Source organism: Syngnathus leptorhynchus, chromosome 6, assembly GCF_054491065.1.
Source record: "Syngnathus leptorhynchus isolate UIUO chromosome 6, UIUO_Slep, whole genome shotgun sequence".
Lineage (NCBI taxonomy): Eukaryota > Metazoa > Chordata > Actinopteri > Syngnathiformes > Syngnathidae > Syngnathus > Syngnathus leptorhynchus.
This window is the reverse complement of record NC_141200.1, coordinates 15,713,740-15,734,926: the sequence shown is the minus strand read 5'-3', so window position 1 is coordinate 15,734,926 and position 21,187 is coordinate 15,713,740. Positions and strand designations below refer to the sequence as shown.

Sequence of the window (21,187 nt, the reverse complement as noted above, 5' to 3'; positions counted from 1 at the left end):
CCAAGGGGCATTGTGAGTCATGCATATGTAATACTGTCGGTGACAGGGAGACTGATAAAGGGTCACCGACAGATACTCCATGTGGCCCATCTTACATCTGCGATGTTTTGATATAACAGGGGTAACTGGGGTAAATATTCAAAAGGCACAGTTCACAAAGTTTTGCCTAAAATGTGTAAATCTACAGAATGATGTCCCAACAAAGCTGTAACATCAACAAGCAAGTGACAGTCTTTTAGGCCGGAACAGTTGACCGTGATGGACCCATTTTGGGTGCCTGGAGATTCCAAAATGACCTCTGCAAAACATTGTCTTCCATAGTTTAATATGTAATTTTAGTAACACATGACTAACAGGAAACTAGAAAAACTTCAAGGGATTATTAGAGGATTCTATGTGTGCCATGTGGAATGACACTGTGCACTTGGCTAACAAAAGGACATAATGTCAGCTCATCCTGAAAACCAAAGAGATTTGGCAGAGGTTGTGAATTGGGCCCCTGAAAGTGGAACAGTTAACCAAACTTTGTAAGGAGCTGCGATGTGCATCAAGATGTCGTGCTTCTGTAATTCTCACTGTTGTTTTATGCCGATAAACGGTAACCATTTCAAGTCTTTTCGGATGTATAAAAATCCACTGTTTTAATATCCACTAGGTTTTGGTGATTAGGTGTCAGAAAATTCCCTTTCTATTATTTTTGGGAGTTTCATCCATTCTCAACATTGTTTATCCTGTTCAGGGTCGCCGAGGATGCTGGAGTTGATCCCATCTCACATCAGACTACACCCTGAACTAGTTGCCAGTCCTTTGCAGGTTTTGGGGACTTTGATTCTGAGAGCCATCCAACCGTCCACCCGTCTGTCCGTCCATCCATCCATCCATCCATCCATCTACCCATCCATCCCGCTTGTCCCCACGGGCGTCATCGGGCAGTAGGTGGGGGGGTTGCCAGCCAATCGCAGGACACACAGAGACGAACAACCATTCGCACTCACACCTGTGGGCAATTTGGAGAGCTCAATCGGCCTACCAAGCATGTTTTTGGAATGCAGGATGAAAACCGGAATTCCTGGGGAAAAGCCACCCAGGTACAGGAGAACTCGACACAGGGAGGGCTGAAGGTGGAATCGAACTCGCAATCTCTGAACTGTGAGGCGGACGTGCTAATCAGTGTGCCAGATTGGAATTTCCATCAACAGTGGACATTTACAAAGGAGCCTTCACACTTTTTTACTCGCATTCCCTTGATACTCACAAAGCCAGACACTAAAATGCTCTCTGTGACCCATAGTATAGAGTTTCAGAGTAAATGAGTTTTTATCCCTGGTCCAGATGGTCATGTAGTAAATTAATGAGCATTAATATGAGGAGGTGGGGGTATTTTAAATTTAGTAACGGATCAGAGGGTAGAGGGATATTGATTTACCAGTCTCCAGTTGCTACAGAATTGAAGGACATGAGATTACATTTTCATGGAAATACACTCCACTCGAAACATACTGAAACAGCTAATCCAGTTGTATTAGTATCCCTGTCGTGTAAATGTATTTCAATTTAAAATCAAAATATGAATATGGGTGGGTAAAACATTGTAGTTTTTATTTACAGCTTTTTGTTAAGATTTTTGTTGTTGGACTACGTTGGTTTCTGTTTCCTTGTTTTCTATATATCTCAGATTTCATTGTGTAATTTGTTTTGACTGAGTTTATTTTAATTCTTCTCTCAAGTTTCTCTGACGTTCTGTTTGGTTTTGCGCATATCAGTGTTCATTGATTTCATTTCTGCTGAAAGAAGAAGTCAAGTAAATATTTTTCAAGTTTTTTGATTTGCTCCACGCCATTTGAGGGCATCATTCACACAGACATTTACGGGCCTATTATTTTCTACCTAAACCAATCAAATAATTTTTCACAGTAAGCACCTTATTTTCGCCCACCACAGTAATTACGTATTTGGCATAGTTTTGACATTGGATGCCTGTCCTGCTGCATCCCGCTCATTTTAACACAGGCATTGGCTTGGAATTAAGGTCTGTCATACCCTTTAGGATGCTAGAGTTGTGACTGCAATTTGAACATTGGTTATCTGTGTGAAAGGCAGCAATCCACTGCAATGTTCATCTGCACCAGTTGGAAAGCATTGGATGCATGGTATTCGAAGATTGACTTTGTTGGGTTTTTTCCTGTATTTCTCTGATTTTACTGTGCATTGTGTTTTGGCCTTGTTTGTTATTTACCCTGTTATCTCAAATAACATTTGCTCATTTGTGTTACAGCAGAAATCAACCCAAGATGGCAAAACTTCCAGATTAATCTAAAATTGGCATATTTATATATTTATTTTGTAGTCTCTAAAGTATTTTTAAAAATATGTTAAAAACATGGCATCTACTTGCCTGAGAGGAGCCATTTTTGCTCTCTAGTTGCAAGAATATGACGTGTATCTGTCCATCTTAACCCCGCCCCAACACACAAACACACACTCGAGCTGCCCCACCTTTGTATGAGCACGTGTTTGCATGTTGCTGACATGCCTGGGTTTTGGTGTACGAACAAGTGCGAGAAATGTTCAGAGAATTGTTTCACTTATTCGTTTGTTTATTCATCCAAACTGCTTATCCTAGGGACATAGTGTGCTGGATCCTATTGCACCTCATAATCACAGCTACGGAGAATTTATAGTGGTCAATCAGCTTATCATGCAAGGTGGGGAGAACATGCAAACTCCACACAGGAAAGCCAGGGCGGGTAACGAAGCCTGCACCTCTGAACTGTGAGGCGGACATGCTACCAATGCTCCATCATGACACTTCCACTAATCAATATTCTTATTAATATTACATTTGTGAAATATGACCAGCAGAAAACGCCCCCTTTTTATCCACGTCTGGGGTGGATTGTGAACGTCACGTGACCAAAGCTAGAAAACGTTTGAGCCTGAGCCTTTGAGCACTGTGATGATGTTTTTATTGAAAAGCAATTAGCAGTACAAGGCAAATTGGGAGTCCCTGAAGATGGATAAAAATGGGTGACATTTTTCCTGCTTTACCTTAAAATCTTACTGTTAATTTTTGACGACTTGCAATTTAATGTGTAATGCTTGGATCAGGCGCGTCACGGTGGCTCCAGCCTTCCTGTGTGGAGCTTGCATGTTCTCATTGTGTCTGCATGGGTTTCATCTCGGTACTACGATTTCTTCCCACATCCCAAAAAACATGCATGGTAGGCCGATAGCCCACTTCAAATTGCCCGTAGGAGTGAAGGCGAGTTTGAATGGTAGTTTGTATATGTATGCCCTGTGATCGGCTGGCAACCAGTTCAGGGTGTCCCTTGCCTTCTGCCAGAAGTCAACTGGGGTTGGCTCTAGCACCCCGCGACCCTCCTGAGGAAAGGCGGTTCAGAAAATGGATGGATGCTTGGACATGGGCAAACACACGGGGCCGTTTGATCCGGTCCGGCAAACCTGAATAAATTGTATTAAACATTTTTTGGGGTTATTTTCCCTGCAATGACTGTGTTTCGCCAGTGGATGGGGAAACGCCCGCCCGTTCATTTACTCCCGGAAGTCGTGTCAGAAAGCTCGGTGCACACTCACAAGTGCGTGTACGTACTCATTAAGTAGTACAGACCCAGCGTACTCCGCGCTCTATTTCTATCAGTGCCGAATTTTGAGTGTGAACTGTGAGCATTCCTGTGCTGAGTTTTCAGATAGTTTTACGCTGAAGCCACTTACAAACCTTCCCCTGGAATCCTTCCATTAAAATGAGTGGCCCAAGGAAAAGAAAGGTGGACACTGAAAGCCGTGTTTAAAAAAAGAGTGGACAATTTGGCTCGACCTACGTGTGTGAGCAGACGTTCAGCCACGTGATCATCAACAAAGCCCGTCACAAATCTAGGTTAACGGACCAACACATTGGCTCAATCATAAGAATTGCAACGACAAATTTTAATCCAGACTATGATGCGCTAGCAAAAAAGGGAGACCAACAAGACTGTTCCCACAGAAAATGAAGGGGAGTTTCTCTAGTTTGTTGTAAAAAAAAAAAAACAGCATTTTGAAAATAATTTGTACAAATAGCAGGAATTGAAACTAGCGACCAATCTCATTTTCAAACACTTGTAGCACCATCTGTTTGCGACTAATCTTAACTTTTAAAGGTTTTAAGGCCGACTTGAAAGAAGTGTTTCCCGTTTCCTCACCTCTGTCACCAGGTGTTTGTGAGTTAAAGCTCTGCTCTGATTTTCAGATATCCGCCACCGTGTTGCTGTTTTGGATTCTTTATTACTTTATTTAGATGTATTCTTTCACAAATTCTTCAAGATGATGCATTTGGTAAGAATGTTTGCCTTTTGATGTGATTTTGTCTCATAAGATAAACATCTTTCATAAATCTAACTTCCAGGTGCTGAAGTGATGAAAACTGGTATTCATAATAACAGTGTCATATTTAATGAGAATCACTGATAGTAGTTTTTGGTGATTTTTTTGATACTGTTAATAAACGCATTTGGTTTTAAAGGGAAATGTGCTTTCAGCAGTTAGCAAACATATTTTTCAAGGTTGTGTTAAACATATAATCATATCAATATAATATCTAGTATTGGGGGGAGGCTCGGTTGCAGTTTCCGCCAGTTCTGAGTTCCTCCCCCACGTGCTCCTCCTTTTGATGTCTTGGATGCCCTGGCTACAGAGGCGTTGCTACACTAAAGGAAGGGAGATAGTGGCTGTAGTAACGCTGATTAGAAAAGGAATGTAGTGTAGTGTGAATTGATCTTCTCGACCCCCACATTGGGAGTGGAGAGTCTGCTTTCTTCCCCCAACCAGTTGTCCTCTCCACAGGTGGCCGACTCCTGCTAAGTTTAACTTCTTAGTAAACTAACACAACACATAATAATAATAATATCTAACCTTACTTAAACCTTTCAGCACATATTAAGTAAATGTAAGGTAACTGATATACAGTTCCTTAAACGAACATTGAGTAAATATGGGATAACTTTAATGTGACTTCTTCAAACTGTATATAACCAATTTTGATCATCTACAATCTATGAATCAAAGCTACAGTTAACTAAAAGGAATGAAGTCCCTTTAAACTGACAAAGGACATTTCGCCTATGCAAAGAAGCTCTGCTCATTGTCATTGAAGACTCCTTACAAAACAAACACAAAAGTAACATAAGGACAGGAAGGAAACATAAGGCTGACGGGGATCAAAAGACATTCCTTGAACCAAATAGAAAGCATTTAGTTTAAAGGAGAGTCGTAAACTCATAAAGATAAGGCCTCCTGGTCTGGCAGGCCAAGGCTTCCCCCGAGATTATTCCAACAGAGTACCAGACGATAACACCTCGAGGTCGGTGATCAAAGAACAATACCACGTCCAGGTGGTTGGGCTTCGAGAGGAAAATCCCCAAACTCCTGACCGCAGTGATGACACCTCGACGGGGAGGAGATGACCATCGACCAATCATCACCCAATATTTTGCATGCTTTAAATATTCATATTGTGTTTCTTTAAAACTGGGCAACCCGGAAGAATGTGTCGTCTTTTGGTGGTCACAGAAACGCACGAGTTTTAGTGTGAGGGACCCGGGACCCAGGCCTGTATTAGAGCACTTTGTTAGGAATAAACATTTGGTAAATTTGGTCTGATTGATCTACTGGTCTTCTCTTTGACAGAACGAACTCGCAAAATTGTTAGGTGCGCCAGTGTGTGGATTAGGACATAGAAACTTGTGTTAAAGTTGATCGTAATTTGGAGTCAGATCAATAGCTAAAATCCGTATCCTAACAGTTTCAAAAAGCTTTTTTTAAATATCCATGCTACTAAAGGCCAAAAACTTTCATGCAATGAGCTATACGTCACACAAACACTACACTGCTCTTGGTTCGCCCCCCGGTCAAAATTTAGAACCCAATTTGGCCCGCAAATCAAAAAGTTTGTCCACCCCTGGATTAGACTACAAGATATTAGCCGGTTATGGGACAGTTTTTGAGATCAAAACACCTTGTAGTGAGGCATGCTCCACAATCAACGAGTTGGCGTTGGAGAATTCCAATGATGCCAAAAGTCGAGTTGGAAATATTAATGGTAACCTTGCAATATATCACTTAATATTGACAAATAGTATTTATGCTTTATCACAACATGAATTCAGTCAAGGCATTTAATTTTTTTGTCAGTAATATATGTTGACCAATTCAAACATAAAATGGCTTCAAACATATTCTTCCACAAATTCAAATGTCTTGTTACTACAACAGAAATTACCTTAAAATATCCATCGCAGATTAATAAATATGAAAGTGACCATGACAATATAGCAGACCCAAATTATTTAACTATTTAGTGAGGCGAAGATCATGCACCATAAGTGAGTGGAATAGTGGAGGCACAATTACAGTATCTGGCTAGTGTTACTCAAGGGTCATATCATAGTATCATATGAACTTTAATAAGTGAGCAAACTCAGTTGAGTAATGAAAGCTAAGATACAGTTGATAGCGTGCTAGTATTGTAGCTCAGATCAGACCGGGGTCCCATTGGCAAGGGTCACATGAGCACATTTTTTCCATCTTGAGTTTCAGTAAACATCTGTGTTATCAGATGAGGGAGCAGGTGACTTGACTGTTGTGAATGAATGACACAATTTTGCTGTTTTATTTTCTTCAGCACCACCCTCTGCACAAGTGTTGGCCATGCATCCTTTTAGGTCCAATTCAAATCCTTGCCTTTAAGACCAGGAAACATAGAATATTCAATTTCTTCAACACATGGGGGCTCATCATCTTCAAAACAGCTGTATGAGAGACAAAAGAGATGTATTACATTGTCTGGCATGCTAAAGATGTGTTCTTACTGATTCATAAGCCAATTTTTAAAGGGAGTGATATGATAAAAAAAAAAACACAATTTATCTTGTTGAAACAATTAATTGGCTCTGTATGTAAATGTGCACACACACAAATGCAAACACACACACGCACGCACGCACGCACGCACGCACGCACGCACGCACGCACGCACACACACACACACACACACACACACACACACACACACACACACACACACACACACACACACACACACACACACACACACACACACACACACACACACACACACACACACACACACACACACTTTTGTTCAAGTAATGATTGCAAACTTTCTGTAAATCCTATCAACTTCATTTCATTTCTGAAATATTACTGTTTTTGTCTGCTATATGATATATTTAACTGAAATTGCAGATCCGAACAACCAATGATATATAAAGGAAAATCTGCTCAAACATTTGCATATGTGGGGCACTGGTTACCGCCTCTCAATTAGGACGGTGCGGGTTCGATTCCACGTTTGGATATTCTCTCGGAGGCCGTGTGGGTTTTCTTCGGTTTCCTCCCACATCCCGAAAACATGCTTGGTAGGCCGATTCAGCACCCCAAATTGCCCCTAGGTGTGAGTGCGAGAGCAGATAGTTGTACGTCTTTGTGTGCCCTGCGATTGGTTGACAACCCGTTCAGGGGGTCCCCCCGCCTACTGCCCAATGACTGTTGGGATTGGCTCCTGCAAGCCCGCGACCCCCGTGGAAAATGGATGGTTGGATAACTGTGACCCTCAAGCCTAGCCCACCAGCACAAAGTGTATTAAATTGTGTTTACTAAATCAAGATATTAACCTCAGAACACATCATATTTTAAATTAAGGGCATATCTCACTTGTGTGACTGATGATCAAGGACGTTTTGTCCCGGATTCATGTGATTGATAAGACTTCTGTCGTATAGGCCCCTTGTATCTACAGTCAGGGAGAGCAGACTGTGGCAAAATTTCATTCCCATTTCTTCGAGCTCCCTGGTTCTTGTCTGAAGACCCTATACACAAACAAACACAAAGGCAGTGATAAAAAATGTATTTGGTTGCTAATGCACACAAGAGAATGTACTGCACAAACCAGGGTGAAAACATTTTACTATTATTAACATTATATCAGTAGTAGTAGTTGTTTTCTCTTTCGTGGAAACACCTGTGGCTAAAGCCACACAGTGCAGGGTTTTTACTTTCTGCACCTGGATTTCCCATCTCTGCCTGAGACTGGTTGCCTTGAATATGTGTGACTATCAAGGAATTCTAGAGAAATGTGGGGCTCAATGTCAGTAACAGGTCGTGGGTCTTGCAATGAGATAACTCTAAGGAAGGAACTGCTGTGTGGAGAAAGTGGCCTTAAAACCATAGACAACTCGAGCAGTTCTCTCATGAAAAATGGGCCGTAACGCTTGCAGTGAGATGCAAAAGTCTCTCTGCTAATTACCGTAATTTTTGGACTATAAGTTGCTCCGGAGTATAAGTTGCACAGCCATAAAATGCACAATAAAGTGAAAAAAAAACATATAAAAGTCGCACCGGAGTATAAGTCGCACTTTTGGGGCAAATTGATTTGTCAAAATCCAACACCAAAAACACACATGAACCAGCAACAACAGGCTAAACGATACGGTATGCATATACTTTTGACATATACACAAACGAGGCGCTGAGAACGGGCCTGACGTAACATTCAGAGTTATTCAAATAAGTATTACATAAATAACACATTTATCAAACCTTCTGTGTCACTCCAAATCATTAAATCGTTCAAACTCTTCGTCCTCCGTGTCACTTACAAACAAAGCCGCTAATGATGCCGGTAGTACGTGGGGCCCTTCGTCATCTTCGTCATCCCGTGATCGAATCCTTTGCCTTTTATGTAAACAACCGCCGCGCGGCACGGGTGACGTCACTTGCAGTTCAAATGACAGTAATCCCTTGCTACATCGCGGTTCGTTTATCGCGGTTTCACTACATCGCGGATTTTTGAATTTGGAAAATTTGTGAAAAAAATCACATATAAGTCGCTCCTGAGTATAAGTCGCCCCCCCACCCAAACTATGACAAAAAACGCGACTTATAGTCCGAAAATTACGGTACAAAATGCTTTGACTGCAATCATTGCTTCAAAAGATTGTGCAACAAAATATTATTAATTAATATCGTTTTTGTCTAGGCCTGTTTCAAGAGCTTGTTTTTTTACAATAATTTTGTTGAACAATTCAAAAGCAATGTCTGATTATCATATGAATTCTTAGTACAGCTAAATCTTGATTTTACGCTGACTTTGGGGTGCAGAATTTGGGAATTGCGTTGACCCCGAAAGGGCATTGTATAGAAAGTCTTCTTTTTTTTTTAGAAAGTTTTATAGGCAGCCGAATGGGTCCTTTGTTACGTTTATTTAGGTCAGGCCTGTTGTTGGGCAGCCGAAGGGGTCCGTTTGGTCCACACACATCGAAGTCTGTTGACATTGTATTAAAGGAGAAACAATACGCAGATGACAATATCAGGCGGATTGAGTAAGTCGTTTTGATGCTATGTGAATTGGATGGAAGAGAGAAAAAAGCAGCCACTTATTCAACTACTGTGTCCAGCCACGCTCTTTGACTTGTGAATGATTGTGTGGATGAGGCGTTTCTGCAAACCTCCTTCTTTCTGAATCAAAAACAATCCTAGCTATCCGTAGCACTGTAATAAATAAGTCATAAAAAGCCAGACTACTTCTTATCAAACCCTTTAACTGGTCACAGAAATTCATCAAATCATTAGGACTAAGGTTTACACGCCAGTCATTTAGCTACGTATGGTCCTCATATTGTCCATTTAAAATACGACTTGAAAATGTATTTACGACAAAAGAAAATTGGGGTCGGCGGCTCGGTGGCGCACTGGTTAGCACGTCCGCCTCACAGTTAGGAGGGTGCCGGTTCGATTCCACCTCAGACCCTCCCTGTGTGGAGTTTGCATGTTCTCCCCGAGCCCGCGTGGGTTTTCTCCGGGCACTCCGGTTTCCTCCCACAACCCAAAAACATGCTTGGTAGGCCAATTGAGCATTCCAGATTGCCCCTAGGTGTGAGTGCGAGTGCAGATGGTTGTTCTTCTCTGTGTGCCCTGCGATTGGCTGGCAACGAGTTCAGGGTGTCCGCCGCCTACTGCCGAATGACCGCTGGGATAGGTTCTAGCACGCCCGCGACCCCCGTGGGGACAAAGCGGTACAGAAAATGGATGGATGGATGAAAATTGGGGTCCATGACCGCACCGCGTTTGACAGAAAGTCGCATAGGATTGAAGCGAATAAAATTGAGATTTAGGTGTATTAGTAGTATAATTAGAAGTAGTATTGAAGTATGTCCACATGAGTATGCACAAAGATTTTGCATTGATATAAAAAAAAAATGTGTATTTGCTATGCAGTAGTGTGTGTAGAACTTTTAGTGACACAACTGAATGTATTCCATTTTAAAATATGTCTGTAACATGTGTAACTAAGTGTGGAAAGAGCATTCTGGATGCACTGTAGAAATGTATGTACATATTATATTATTACTTCAAATCATCCTCTAATTCAGATTGTTCATTGGTTTCTTGTCCCTCTCAAATCATTCTGCCTTTTCTCTCTGTCCTATGTCTTTTCAGTCCACGTTCTGAGATGTCTTCCTTGAATAACATTTTTCCAACAAATAGACAAAAAATAATATTTATGGTCATGCGAAATCGATAAGTACACTTCACTCCAGTCAAGGGTTCAGTTCAGAGGGAGGTACACTATACATAAATTCACAATTACTAATGTTGTACGAAAAGTGTTTTGCCAACCTTGTATATTCCCTGGTCAAAACCATTGTAAGTGCTTTCCATGGTATAACTTCTCAGCACGCCCAATTCTTTCCAGACAACGATTCGGGCAGTGGCAGAACGAGATTTTTCCACCTGAGAATATCAGATTAGTAATGTACAGAAAGTGGAGAGAAAGGGGAAATATTAGGACAGATAATTCTATCAAGTTGCTGATTTTGTTACTTTAAAGAAATCGGCCCATGATCTTATACTGTATGCACTTATACATGAAAATGTTGACACAAATCTACCTACCTACCTAGGTACACTGGATGCAAAAGCGCCATTTTTTGTGATTTAAAAGAAAAATAAGATGAATTATTTAAAAACTGTCTCCACTTTATATGTGGTGGCACTATGCATTTGTGGTTGTCATGGGAAACCTAAAAGACTTAAGAAATGTATTATCTGTAGCTGTAAATTCTGATTGATGGTGTTGGACAAGGTAGAGGAGGTTTTTTGTTTGCTATTAATTGATCAGACTGACAAATGATGCAACATGGACTTATCAAATAAAGTTATGATTATTACCAAATAGTTGCAGCTGTTAAAAGAAAAGGCTGGTGCAATACGATCCAAGGCCTTTGCAATAGTCTAGAAAAAGTGAAAAGAACAAAATAGTTTGAACTCTCAATGCAACAGTGGCGTTTTAAGCAATGTGTGCCAAGAAAAAAAGATAAGGTTTATGTAAAAATTACATCACTGTAATGGGCTTTGCAACACATGCACAACTTGTCTTACTCTATATCCAGGGTCTTCTTTCAGTGCTGCTGTGTCAAATGTAGAGCCTGATTGCCATAAAGTTTCCTTTATACTGCAGCCATACAAAAAAACGTTCTTTTTTCGAGAGTGGCCATGATAGTCACAAAAGACCTGAAACAAGTAAAATAGACATCTTGAAATCTTGTATCACAACAATGATAAATGACATTAAGAGCTATTCCTTGGGGGGCAGTTGGGGCTATCTATCTCAGGGGGTCCAAAACAAAGCAATGTTTTTGCATATCTAAACAATTCTTAAAAACTGCTCATTCATTATATGTTCCCTTTCCTCCCACATCCCCAAAACATGTTTGATAGGCTGATTGAGCACTCCAAATCGTCCCTAGGTGTGACTGTGAGTGCGAACGGTTGTTCGTCTCTGTGTGCCTTGCGATTGGCTGGCAACCACTTCAGGGTGTCCCCCGCCTACTGCCCGATGACTGCTGGGCTAGGCTCCAGCACGCCCGTGACCCCCGTGGGGACAAGCGGTATAGAAGATGGATGGATATATGTTCCCTGCTGGGGATGGGTGGAAATGTTGAAAGGAATTCCTGGAATAAGTTACCCAAAACTAAAGTCAATTATCTGGCCTGGCACCGGGTCCAAGAATATTTCAGTCGGGTCCAGTGCCCCTGTGGCACTCGAGCTCTGCCAGAAGATCTAGGACCACAGTGAAAGCAACCCAGGTCGGATTTGAAAAAAATCGCGAGCTATTGCGACCTCCATAAAAAAAACAAAAAAAAAACACAGGTAGATACAGACAAAAAAGGCCAATCTGGGTTGTATTTGTTTGCGAAATGAACCTAGCCAAATACTTATGAACTACAAGTTCTGTTACATCCTCTTCAAACAAGTGTTGCGGGACAAATAACATCACAGGCATATCTCAAAAGTTCCAAACACACACACAACACGCATTCGCACGCACACGTGCGCGCACATAAAAAAGAAAAAAACACAGGTAGATATACAGACAAAAAAGGCCAATCTGGGTTGTATTTGTTTGCGATATGAACCTAGCCACATACTTATGAACTACAAGTTCTGTTACACCATCTTCAAACAAGTGTTGCGGGACAAATAACATCACAGGCATATTTCAAAAGTTACAAACACACACACAACACGCATTCGCACGCACACATTCACACACGCTAAACCACAAACGCACACACACACAACTAGAATGTGACACAATTGTTTAACTATGCAAGCTCCAAATAAGCACACAATGTGCTAAATATATTGTCGTGCCATATTTGTTCTTATGTCAACATCTGAGGTCAAAATATGATTGTGTTTTTGACACACACACAGCAGGGGAATGAGACACCATTGTTCAACACTTCAAGCATTTGTTTCTATTTGGGTATTTTTTACGTCAAGTTAACACTTCCTGATGGAGCTGCAATGTATCAACCAGACGGTACTGTTGATTGAGGACACGGGGCCAGCTGAATGTTCTTCTGCATGTGACGATGAATCGTGGGAGATGGCAGCTTCCGGGAATAACAGAAACGAGTATACTGACGTCACAGACATGCTCGGTAAAGGCAATTTTTTCCGTAATGTCGGAATAAGTGCTTTCATGTGCCCATTGGATTGTAAATTGACATAAACCAGGCCTCTCCTTTGGAATAAAATATTGTTTCGAATGGGCTTGATCCAATCAGAATATTCCGAATGGGGTGTGTGCATGAAGCATTTTTATTCCGAAAAAAATTTGTTTGCACAAACATGTTCATTTATCAAAACTGGTGTCTTCATGTACAAAGATGTCAAACAATGGCAAGTCTTGTCTCTGTATTTCTTCAAGAATTAAAAAAAATAGATTTTATATGAGCGATTTGCTGGCGCACTGGTTAGCACGTATTTTTATATTTTTTTTAGTTATAAAAAATCACTTTCTTTTTTTTCACCCGCCCCAATGTTCTATGTATAATGAATGTTTATTAGTAAGATCAGTGATTACCATTACAATCAGTACTGAACTTGGCATAAGGTGTCACACGAGCAAGAAAACCATCTTACCAAGGGAGTCCGTCTAATACTATTGAGGTAGGAGAGGAAGCCTTTGGTATGGTAGATGGTTGGACAGAGAACAGGATCTGGTTTACACCACTGACGATTCAAGTCATCTCTGTTCAGGTCACAGCGATTCCTGTGGCGTAACAAAATTTATGAATGAAGGTTAATAGAATTTTTGGTCCTCTGACTGATTGATGCTGGTGTCTGCTATGTTGAGGATTTTTTCGAAAAGGCCATTTGAATCCAAGGTGAGTTTATATCCTTGTACAAGAAAATTGATCTCCAACAACAGAATATTCTTTGATGGTATGTCATCAAAAACTCGGTGGCGCACTGGGTAGCACGTCCGCCTCACAGTTAGGAGGGTGCGGGTTCGATTCCACCTCCGACCCTCCCCGTGTGGAGTTTGCATGTTCTCCCCGAGCCCGCGTGGGTTTTCTCCGGGCACTCCGGTTTCCTCCCACATCCCAAAAACATCCTTGGTAGGCCAATTGAGCACTCTAAATTGCCCTTAGGTGTGAGTGCGAGTGCGGATGGTTGTTCGTCTCTGTGTGCCCTGCGATTGGCTGGCAACCGGTTCAGAATGTCCCCCGCCTGCTGCCCGATGACAGCTGGGATAGGCTCCAGCACGCCCGCGACCTTCGTGGGCACTAAGCGGTTCAGAAGATGGATGGATGGATGGATGGTATGTCATCATACAATAGATTACTATTTACAGTGATCCCTCGCTACGTCATCATGAGTGAATGTGAGAGCTTTGTGTGTGTGTGTCTGTGGGGGGGGGGGGGGGGTTGTAAAACAATGAGCAGACAAGTCATGAGATTTCTCTATACTCACATTCCATTAATCACTCCATCTGGGTTTAGCATGGGGATGATCTTGAAGACAAATGTCTCTCTCAGTGCCTGGGCTATTGGATCATGACTGCATAGAAACTCTAGGGTGCCTTTCATTACCCAGCTGGCATTGGATTCACCGGGATGGACACGACTTGACAGCACAATGCAGGGACGGTTACCTAAAGAGAGACATTGCCAGTGTGTGGATTTTTTTTTCATTTACTGTGCAAAATATTTTACAGTACATTGTTTTGAAAATAATACTTGTTTATCCCATTAAGTATTATAGTAATAATTATAACCACTGATTCTGAGAACTGCTTCACATCACATGTTGCATGGGGTCAACCAACTTCTAGCACCTGTAAACTGTCATTCCAGCCCAGGACAATTAGATATAAACTTCATTCCTTTGTTTTGCCTCAAAAACACATTTTTATAATCACCCAACCATATCCATCATTCCAGCCCAGGACAATTAAGTATAAACGTCATTCCTTTGTTTTGCCTCAAAAACACATTTTTATACTCACCCAACCAAAACACGATTTGGGTCAGGCAATTTGGTTTCCCTCCCCACATCATTTGTCATATTATTCGGAAAATAGCTGTGTCACACGCAGGCGTCGCTGACCACTCGACCACGCCCCCTTGTCACTGGAATCACCGCCACCTGGCACGGCCTCATTCAGAGCGCTATATCAGCGCAGCCAGCGCAACACTCTCTGTCAGCTTGTCCCCATGATGCCCGTGTGTGCACTGGTCCAAGTGGGCTTGACTCCCCGAATTGTTCCGACTCAATTCTTGTCCTGTTTGTCTTGTCCGTCCTGCTCCCCAGTCAGCCGTTATCCTCTTCAGATCACTCCTGACTGCGATCTGCTGTCGCCAGTGAGAGGTCCCGCCGATCACTCCGGCTCCTGGTCCGCCATGCAGCCATCCCCACCCAACGAACCCTGCTACGACCGTACACCACTCCAGCCCTCCACCGCTCCCCTTCCCCTTGATAATAGACTCTGTGTCGTCACCGCACTTGGCTGTACTGTCTGTTCGTTACAAGCTGCTTATCCATTAACAGTTTTGTTTTGGGATGTTGTTCTACTAAAACATCAATTTCCTTCAGCATAAGGAAAAAATAGCTCTTGTTATTCTGAGGTACAAACTGATCATGGATCCCTGGTACGCAATAGGTGTCGGCCTAGATGAGTGCTTCTCAACCTTTAGTGAGGCTGGGCGTTCCATTTTACACAAGAAAAATCTACCAGACAAGAACATAAAAATACAGAAAAAATTATCTCATCTCTGTTTATTCACAAATGTCCCATATAGAGCTCCAGAATATTCCCTCGTGCATTTGCTTATAGCAGTATAAAAGTGCCAGCACGCCAAGGGTCAACACAGAAGAACACTTTCAGAGAACACTTTGATGAGAAAACAACATAATGAGATACATGCGCAAGCTATTATTGCTCTATCAAGTGCCAGGAGTGCTATCATGACAGTAGATAGGCGAAGGACCCTGACGGCTCAGCAGAACTCAGAGCTATATGGCTGAGTGGTTGTGATCATACAAAGACTGGGAAGGACAGAAATATAAGATTTATACATCATTTAAGACCTGTTAGGGTTTATAAACTATCTTGATCGTATGATTATGTTGGAATGATGAACTTTGTTTGAACCTTTTACCTTTCCTTGACTCTGAAAAGTTTAACCATTCAGTTGTTGAAACTTTCCAAATGGTGTGGAAACATCCTTGTTTAGTTAGTCATTTAAAATGCTCCACTAGGTTTTATTTCCACGACCTCGTAAAACAACAAACTGGGACCCTCTGCACTGATTTACCATTTGATGTGGTGACCACCAAACATGTCAAATGTCACCCCCACCCTACTTGTTCTCAATAAATATGCTCTTGTAAGAGACTAACGGCAGAGTCTGTTCGAACATTACTGTACCTACAGTAACGGACAAGCTCTCCACTTGCAAGTGCTTAAAGGGCATACTGTCTCCCGTGTGGTTCTTGCAAAATAAGTTAGAGTCAGAACATCTCTAACATTTTGGTGCCATGACCCGGATCCCAAACATACCCGTTGCTGACCGACTGAGGACGACGTGCTGCTTCCCGTCGACGGGCTAGCGTCTATTAGGCGGACCTGGTTAAGAAAGTCCTGGGGAGTGAATTCTTCGCTGGGCCAGCATCTTAGGTCTGCCTTCGTCTGACAGCGGCGGATTGACGGGATCCGGCATTGCAACGAACCAGGGGACAAGTAAGTTAAAGCCCTAAAATTGTGTGACTGTGCTGTTGTGAAACGCGTAAAAAGTTAAAGGTGCACAAGATATACGGCTTTGGTTTGTCCTGGCTATGAGATATACGGCTTTGGTTTGTCCGAGCTATGAGGTTTACGGTTTGGTTTGTCCAGGCTAAGAAACAGCTGGGGTTCTAGTCCCAGTGGAAGGAACAGGCTAAGAAAAAACAGAGCTTCTTTTTCTTGATTGGAGAAGGGCGTAAATTCTTTTTTATCCGTTTTTTCCCAGCTGTTTGGAAGGGTTTTTATACCCTAAGTACATGGCGAGTAGATTTCTTAATTGTGTGCGATACATGCCAAAAAGGAAGAAAAAGTATGGAGTAGAAGGGAAGTTGAAAGTTGAAATGTGGAAAATAATGGTTGATATTTTGGAGGAGAGTGTGGCTAGGAAGACAAAAGGACTGAGAAAGGGAAGAAAAGAGAGAGAATTGAATTGTGCTAAAGTGTGGTTGAAAGCTTCACAAGAGAGAAGAGAACAAATTCAAAAGACAAAAAATACAAAGGTGAAAAGTGATGAGGCCGCAAGTATGTTTGTCAGGCCGGAAGACAATGAGGCTACAGTGCGCAGGCGCGCTGTCTCAGCCGCAGCTCAAGCCGCAGCTCAAGCACAAGAGAAAGAAGAGCTTTCCGCTCCTATGCAAAACTTGTATCCAAGTTTAACAGACCTGCACCCTCCCCCATACAATAGCAAAAAAGGTCAGGGTCACGTCATTAGAAGTCCTGTGCAAACAAGAAGTATGACCAATGCTGCTAGATTTTCTCAAACTTTAGACAATGTTGATGTGTGCCCAATGATACAGGTGCCAAACCCTATTGTAGGGGAAGGCTACCCTCTACATACATATGTTTTTCGGCCATGGACTTTGGAAGAGACAAGAAAAGCAGTTGCAGAAGACCCAGATAAATGGGCAGAAGACATGGCTGGAATCATACATTCCTATAGACTGAATGGGCATGAGGCAGGAGAAGCTGCAATGTCTTCTTTGGGAAAAGACTGGGCCAAGGTTAGAGGAAAATATACAGGTAGAAATAACCAAGGGCCTTTCCGCTATCCTGTTGAGGGAAATCAATTGAGAGGAGAGTATGCAGCACAATGGAATGATCTTGTGCAAAGAGTGCGAACTATATTTCAAAGACGAGCGAATTATGGTCATTTAGCAGGAATAAAACAGAAGCCGGGTGAAGATACTGATGATTGAGATTTGAAAAAGAATTTAGGGTGCATCGTGGCATCCCATTCAATGATGCAGCTGAGAGAGCTTATCAGCAACAGCTTAAAAATGCACTCCTCACTGGTTTCCGCCCTGAAATAGGCAATTGGGTGAGGAAACACATGGTGGAAGTGGACACTGCTAGTGTTACAACAACCATGCAGTGGGCCAGACATGCTGAAAGAGTGATCAAAAAAGGCAAAAGTTCTGATGTATTTCATCTAGACGATGATGATGATGACCTAGATGAAGATAAAACAGTCTTCTTCCGAGGCTCCCAACGGGGCAGAGGAAGGGATCAAGGCCAACAAGGTCGTAGGCCACCATACAATTCAAAACCCCCATCAGATTCTGACAACTGTTGGAACTGTGGGAAACGAGGACACTTTGCGAGAGTGTGTCGATATGCAAAACAAGACCAATCAAAGGGTGGAGGAAGGGGCAGAGGAAAAGCCAAATTCTCAGCATGACTAGATTCTTCCCCTTTGACCTCTTGTGCTCCTACAGAGGAAGAAATAGTAGATGTCCATACAGCATGGGACATTTTGAGTAAATCAAAAGAAAAACCACATGTTACCTTAAACATTGGAGGAAGTGATGTAGAGTTTTTGTCTGATACCGGGGCTTGTAAAACCGTAATAAAAACTAAAGTCCCTAATCTAAAGGCCTCCCAAAATACTATTTGGGTGAAATCTGCTGATGGGCAGGTACACAAGGAGAGTATCTCCAACCCAGTTGAAGTAAGAGATGATGAAACTGGAAACATGGCTTCAGCCTCGATTGTCCTATCCCCAAAATGCCCCATAAACCTGCTGGGTCGAGATCTGATGACTAGATTGGGAATTGCAATAATTCCAGTAAAGGAGCTATGTCCAAATTCCGGCCCGCGGGCCAATTGCGGCCCGTGGTCAAATTTCATCAGGCCCGCAGCCTCTGTGATAAAATCTTTAGTATGTGGCCCGCCGCCATTGTTGACCAGCGCTTTAATACACACGTACCAAAGCTATTTTATATTTATGCCGCAGAAATGTAATCTCGCGCGACCCGGCGTGATTTCACAGCGAGAACATGACTCCAGCTGTCCTGCTATGCGGAGCATGCGCAAGTCAAATGCGGAAATAAACCCGTTGTAAAAAGGGTACGCGCGAACCGGCTGCGTGAACCCTGTGTGACCCTTTCCGGCCAATTTTTAAAATGGCGACTGAAAATAAAAAACGCAAAGTTGACAGGGAGAGCCGGCGCTTCCAGGACAAGTGGAAATTGGACTATTTTTTCACTAAATTACGGAACAACTGTGTCTGCCTAATTTGCCAAGAGACTGTGTCTGTTTTTAAAGAATACAATATCAAAAGACACTACCAGTCAAAACATGCCGACATGTACGACAAGCTAGCGGGGAACGAACGCAGCGAAAAATTTAAGCAACTGGAAGCTGGTTTATCTTCACAGCAGCGATTTTTCACAAGAGCCAGAGAGTCAAATGAAAATGCCACAAAGGTGAGTTACGAGGTGGCAACGCTGATTGCTAAGCACTGCAAACCTTTTACTGATGGAGAATTTATCAAAGACTGTGTGATGACAATGGTGGAGAAAATCTGCCCTGAGAAGTAGCAAGAGTTTGCCAATGTTTGCCTGGCTCGTAACACTGTGGCACGGAGAATTGAAGTTGTTTCAGCAGACATTAAGAGACAGTTGGTGGCCAGAGGAGAGGAGTTTGACTTTTTTCCTTAGCTTGCGACGAAAGCACGGACACATCTGACACTGCTCAGTTACTTATTTTTTTGAGAGGAGTGGACAGTGAAATGAATGTGACTGAAGAGCTACTTGACCTCCAGAGCCTTAAAGACCAAACAAGAGGAACAGATTTATTCGTTTCTGTTTGCTCGGCCTTAGATGACATGAAACTCCCGTGGAACAAAGTTTCTGGGATTATTACGGACGGCGCACCTGCCATGACTGGCAACCGGACTGGATTATCAACCCATATCTGTAACAAAGTCATCGAAGAAGGAGATCAAGCAGTAAAACTTCATTGTATTATTCACCAGCAAGTTTTATGTGCCAAACATCTCAAATATGATCATGTTATGAAACCGGTTGTAAAGGCTATCAATTATATTCGCTCCAAAGCCCTGTGCCACCGTCAGTTTCAACATTGCAGTATCTATTTAATACTACACAATACGGAGATGTTGTCTATCACAACGACATGAGATGGCTCGGTCGTGGGTCTGCACTTCAGCGCTTCTACTGCCTTAGGCAGGAAATCGGAGAGTTCATGGCAAAAAAAGGACAATCAATTCCAGAACTATGTGACCCAGTTTGGCTGGCTGATTTGGGTTTTTTAGTTGACACAACAAAGCACCTGAACGTGCTGAACACTAGCCTTCAGGGGCCAAATGCAGTGGTAAGCCAACTTTATTCACACATCAAAGCCTTTGGAATCAAGCTGCAACTTTTCCAAAGGCACCTGTCACAAACGCAGCCCAATACTACACATTTCCACGCACTGCAGGAAATCATGACCAGCTTTCCACAGAACAACATCAATGCGCAAACAAGGAGGTATGCAGCAGACATCTCATCTCTGGCTGAGGAGTTCCAACACCGCTTTCGGGATTTTGCAGCTATTGAGAAAGAGATTGCAATTTTTTCCTCTCCTTTCTCTGTGGACCCTGATGATGTTACAGACCACCTGCAGCTGGAGCTTATTCAGCTGCAGTGTGACGCCGAGTGCCGCGGTCGTTACCAAACGCTCTCTATTGCAGACTTTTACCGCCAGCTGGATGAAGGCAAGTTCCAAAAGATTCGAACATTTGCTAAGAAAATGCTGAGCTTGTTTGGATCAACGTATTTGTGTGAGAAGACTTTTTCGGTTATGAACTTTAACAAGAACCGCGTGAGAACACGACTAACTGACTCTCACCTGCGTGACATCTTGCGCATCAAAACCACTGCCTTTGAGCCTGACCTGACCTATGTACTGCAGTCCAGATCTCAGTATCACCCTTCACATTAGTGCAGGCAAGTCATCTGTCAACTGAGACGATTAAATTCTAAAATTCTGTATAAAATCTTTTTTGTGACTATCAAAACCAGTTATAAATGCACTGAGACTTGTGGTCAATGTTTGCACATCTGAATAAGATTAACTATTACTCTGTTTTTAATTTAAAAGTTCCAATACTAAGTCATGTTTGCAGTAAGCATTTAATTGCCAATAATCCGTAATGTTTCAAATTAACCTAAGAAATGTTAAGCTTCTTAAAATATAAATAAAAAAGGTAAATATGAAATGAGTGACTTGGTAAAATTTGTTTAGATTTAT

General features: G+C 42.2%; 1 protein-coding gene across 5 annotated transcripts in view; it reads right to left on the bottom strand.

Annotated features, from left to right (window-relative positions):
- Window positions 1–21,187, bottom strand: part of LOC147056168 (cytosolic carboxypeptidase 4-like) — a 113,911-nt gene that overhangs the window by 8,015 nt on the left and 84,709 nt on the right. For 2 of the 5 annotated variants that reach the window (XM_085913936.1, XM_085913932.1), the window contains 7 exons: window positions 14,341–14,521; window positions 13,507–13,636; window positions 11,455–11,586; window positions 11,245–11,307; window positions 10,693–10,806; window positions 7,729–7,883; window positions 6,566–6,803 (listed from right to left, as the gene is read on the bottom strand). In XM_085913936.1, coding sequence (XP_085770062.1) covers window positions 6,713–6,803; window positions 7,729–7,883; window positions 10,693–10,806; window positions 11,245–11,307; window positions 11,455–11,586; window positions 13,507–13,636; window positions 14,341–14,521 — 866 coding nt within the window. In that variant the 3' untranslated portion in view covers window positions 6,566–6,712. The other 3 variants (XM_085913935.1, XM_085913934.1, XM_085913937.1) reach the window with 3 other exon arrangements.